This window comes from Penaeus chinensis, chromosome 43 (assembly GCF_019202785.1).
Source record: "Penaeus chinensis breed Huanghai No. 1 chromosome 43, ASM1920278v2, whole genome shotgun sequence".
Taxonomy (NCBI): domain Eukaryota; kingdom Metazoa; phylum Arthropoda; class Malacostraca; order Decapoda; family Penaeidae; genus Penaeus; species Penaeus chinensis.
The window spans coordinates 16,862,816-16,867,815 of NC_061861.1; the positions used below are offsets into that span (position 1 = coordinate 16,862,816).

The window sequence follows — 5,000 nt, forward strand, 5'->3', positions numbered from 1 at the left end:
CTTCATCTTCTGGCTGGCCACGGACGTTTTGGGGCGCTCCTTCTTCTCCTTGGCGCGGACCTCCTCGCGCGTGGAGTCGGCGCCCGACTGGAGGCCCACGTCGAAGTCGTCCTTGGTCTCCGCCTCGACGCTCTCCTCCGAGCTGCCCGACGGTGCCACCTTGTTCTTGCTACTACGCCGGGGCTTCGAGGCCCACTTCTCGCCCGAGGCGTCCTCCTCCGGCGGCGACGCGTCGGCCTCGAGGCTTGCTTTGCCCTTAGTTTCCTTGGCGGCGGTGCCCTCGGACGGCGGCACGGCGCCGAGGACCTTGGCGTCCCCGACCTTGGCGCCCTTGGCCTTCTGGGCACTGAAGCCGTCGTCAAACGTCATGGTGAAGCGCGAGGGCGTCTTGCGCGCCGAGCCGATGCGCCGCATCTTGGCGGACGGCAGCCGTGGCCGCGCGAGGGCGTTCACGTCGACGGGCGGCTGCGGCGGCGGCTGCGTGGGTTTGGCCGCCGCGGGGCCCACGGGCGCCGGCGGGACCACGGCGGGGGCGGCCGTGACCGTCTCCGCCTGGATGACGATCCTGGGCTGCGCCAGGCGGCGCGACGCCAGCATGTCGGCGTCGTCGGAGTCGTCGGACTCGTGGCCGCCCAGCGCCGCCGCCAGCAGCAGCTCCTCGTCGTCGATGAAGGCGGGGTTGTCGAAGCCGTCCTCGGGCTTCTTCTTCTTCTTCTTCTTCTCGGGCACGGGCGGGAGCGCGGAGCCGGGCGCCCTTGGTGCTCCGGCGGGGGGCGCCGCCCCTCCGGGCCCCTTGGCCTTGAGCGGGTCGTCGTCGACGCCGTCGCCGGAGAAGTCGAGGTCGTGCGTAAAGGCCAGCTGGTCGATGGCGCCGCTGAAGGCGCCGAAGCCGTTGTCGGGGATGCCGTCGCCGTCCATGTCGGCCGCGAACATGGCCTGGTTGAGCGCGTCGCCCATGATGTCGAGGCCGCTGCCGCCGCCGCCCGCGCCCGTGATGCCGTACATGCCCGGGCCGCCCTTCTTCTTGGTGGGCCTGGAGGGAGGGGAGGAGGGGTTATAAGGACACTTTATTGGCATCTGGCGAGAGGGGCCCTGAGGCAGCCACAGCCGACGGCATCTGATCTAGTCCCAGCTCACAAAGAGACAGAGGAAGGCCTTGTCTTCTCTTCCCTCGCCAGCGCGTGAGGACAAGTGCAAGACAAAAAGTTTACTATCTAAGAAATACAGTTTCTAGAAGAGATTTCTAGAATCAAGAAGAAGAAATAAAGAACAAGTCAGCGAAAGTTGCTTAGCGGAGAAGAAAGGCAAGCAAACAAGCTGCAACTTCATTTGCATAACGAAGCACAGATAACGGTAGAAAGCAAAGGGAAGCACACACAAACACGCATATACATACATACATACGTACATACATACATACATAAATACATACATACATACATACATACATACATACATACATACATACATACATACATACATACATACATACATACATACATACATACATACGTACATACATACATACATACATACATAAATACATACATACATACATACATACATACATACATACATACATACATACATACATACATACATACATACATACATACATACATACATACGTACATACATACATACATGCATGTGTATATGCATATATATTTATATATATATATATATATATATATATATATATATATATATTTAAATATATACATTACATTGAAATATGACAATAAAGATAACAACACTCGAATTAAGTAATTAAAAATACAAGAAGCTACTGAAACAAACATCAATAAAACAGCTAAAAAGCTAAAAGCAAATAAAGCAAAAACAAACGCAAAAAATCCACACTGATGTGAAAGTATAAACAGCAAACAAACAAACACGCTAAGGAACAATCACCAACAAACACACACATAAATTCACACTGAATGGAAATAATCACCAACAAACACACCGACAGAAACAATTACAAACAAACAGATAAACACACTAACAAGAGACAAACACCAGCAAACAAACACGCAAGTATACAATGACAACAAACACTGATATAAAATCACCAATCACCAACAAATCACACACAAATACACCACCGAACAAAAACACAAGATAAAAAATACACTCATTAACAAACACAAACACAAAATGACATTAAACACACAAATCAACACAAACTCAAACACAATAGCAAGACACACTCATCAACAAACAAACATAATGGTAAAAAAATATTCACGTACAAACAAAAACAATACTTAAAAACTCACGTACAAACACAAACAATAATAAAAATTACCTACGTACAAACAAACACAATAATGTAAAAAAAAAAAAAAAAAAAACGTACAAGCAAGCACAATAATAAAAATATTCACGAAAAAAAAAGTTCACGTACAAACAAACACAATACAAAAAACGTACAAACAAACACAATAAAACACTCTTGTACAAACAAACACAATAATACAAATAACGTACAAACAAACAATAAATACACTCACGTACAAACACACAATAAATAAACTCACATACAAACAAACACAATCATACAAAAAAACGTACCAACAAACACAATAATAAAAATACTCACGAACAAGCAAAAACAATAATACAAATCTCACATACAAACCAACACAATAATACAAAACACTCACGCACAAACACAAAAAGACACACAACGAGAGAGAGAGAGAGAGAGAGAGAGAGAGAGAGAGAGAGAGAGAGAGAGAGAGAGAGAGAGAGAGAGAGAGAGAGAGAGAGAGAGAGAGAGAGAGACAGACAGAGAGAGAGACACACACAAACATACAAAAGAGCAACAGGCCAGAATATCGAGCGCTAATGGCCCATACTCAGATATTTTCCGATAGAATAAATTCATACAGATTTATTTACATTTATGAGGTTAATATTTTGGCTCAAAATAATGTATATCGATATTCATAAAGGGATGGAAAGAGAAAGGATATGTTGGTGATAAAGGTAATGATAATAGTAATGGTTATGATAACATGGTTATTGTAATATAAATTATGCTAATGATAACTATTATCATGATAACGATGATCAAAATAATAACAATAATATCAATGATAATAATGATATATGATAATAATGGTAATAATGATAATAATGATATATGATAATAACGGTAATAATGATAATGATAATAATAATGATAAAAACAATAATAATGGTAATAATAGTAATAATAATAATAAATATTATTATTATTAGCAGTAGTATCATAATCGTAATAATAGTAATGACATTAATAATAATAATAATAATAATAATAATAATAACAATTATAGTAACAGTAATAATAATGATAATGATAACATTTATAATAAAAAAACTGATGACAACAAAACAACAACAACAACAACAACAATAATGATAATGATAATAATAATAAAAATGATAATAATAATAATAATAATAATAAAGATCAGGCGCTGAACACCAGATACCATCAAAGGAAGATCTTGAAGATGGACAGCAAATGCAGACTTTGCCAGCAGCAAGAAGAGCACGTCAGCCACATAGTTGCTGGCTGCTCGGTACTAGCGCTAAATGAGTACACCAATAGGCACAACCGGATAGCTAGCTACCTGCACTGGTCAATTCTAAGAGAGATTGGCCTCCCTGCATCTGATCAGCGGTACGAGCATCAGCCGGAAAAAGACAATTACTGTGATGTACGACCTGCCTGTTAACACAGATCGGACCATTGGAGCCAATCAACCGGACATCATCCTCCACGACAAGGTCAAGAAAAGATGTCTATTGATTGACGTGGCAGTGCCAAATGATGCGAATGTATCGTCCAAAGAAGCAGAAAAGATCAGCAAATACAAGGACCTTGAGATCGAGATTTCGCGCATGTGGTACACTAAGACCCGCGTGATACCGGTCGTAGTCGGAGCATTGGGAACCGCCCGACTTGGTCTCCAGAAATACCTCGATGAAGTGCCCGGAAAAGAGAGAGCGGAACAAGTGCAGAAAATCGCACTGCTTGGTACGGCCCATATCCTGAGGAAATTCTTGAGCACCTAAGAATCCGGTGGATTCCCGGTCAACACCAACACCAGCAGAAGCTGTGATAATGAAAATGATAATAATAATACCAATAATGATAATAACAATAATAACTATGATAACAATGATGCATGGATAATGTCAATGATAAAGATGATAATGATGATAGTGATAATAATAATAATAGTAATGATAATGATAATAATAATGATAAGAAAATAGTAATTCAATTGATAATAACAAAAATGTTAAGAATAATACATAATAAATGATAATGATAAAAAATAACACCCTTCGGAAGTAAATAGTAAAAATAAATGAATAACAAATAAACAAGTTAATAAAGTATGAAACTATTGGATGAAAACAATATATGAAAATTATGAATAGTAAGAGAGAGAGAGAAAGAGAGAGAGAGAGAGAGAGAGAGAGAGAGAGAGAGAGAGAGAGAGGGAGAGAGAGAGAGAGAGAGAGAGAGAGAGAGAGAGAGAGAGAGAGAGAGAGAGAGAGGGAGAGAGAGAGAGAGAGAGAGGGAGGGAGGGAGGGAGGGAGAGAGAGAGAGAGCGAGAGAGAGCGAGAAAGAGAGAGAGAGAGAGAGAGAGAGAGAGAGAGAGAGAGAGAGAGAGAGAGAGAGAGAGAGAGAGAGAGAAAGATAGATAGATAGATAGATAGATAGATAGATAGATAGATAGATAGATAGATAGAGAGAAAGAAAGAGAGAGAGAGAGAGAGAGACAGAGACAGAGACAGAAACACCGAAAAAAAAAGAACAGAGAAAAACAAAAACAACAACAACCAACCACTCAAACAAAGAAACAAGCAAACAAACCAAACGACGAAAACGGAGAACCGCAGAGCAATAAATGGCTTATTTGCATACCCTTTGACAGGCGTGGAAGCTGCCGTCTGAAGCCCCCACATTTCCCGGCGCAAGAATTCTCCAGTGA

At 42.0% G+C, this 5,000-nt stretch overlaps 1 protein-coding gene across 1 annotated transcript in view; it reads right to left on the reverse strand.

Annotated features, from left to right (window-relative positions):
- Nucleotides 1-5,000, reverse strand: part of LOC125024592 (nucleolar and coiled-body phosphoprotein 1-like) — a 13,735-nt gene that overhangs the window by 75 nt on the left and 8,660 nt on the right. The window contains exons 3-4 of the mRNA XM_047612397.1: nt 4,934-5,000; nt 1-1,033 (exon numbers count right to left, since the gene is read on the reverse strand). The exon at nt 1-1,033 is cut by the window's left edge and continues 75 nt beyond it; the exon at nt 4,934-5,000 is cut by the window's right edge and continues 43 nt beyond it. Coding sequence (XP_047468353.1) covers nt 1-1,033; nt 4,934-5,000 — 1,100 coding nt within the window. The remainder of the gene's footprint in view (nt 1,034-4,933) is intronic.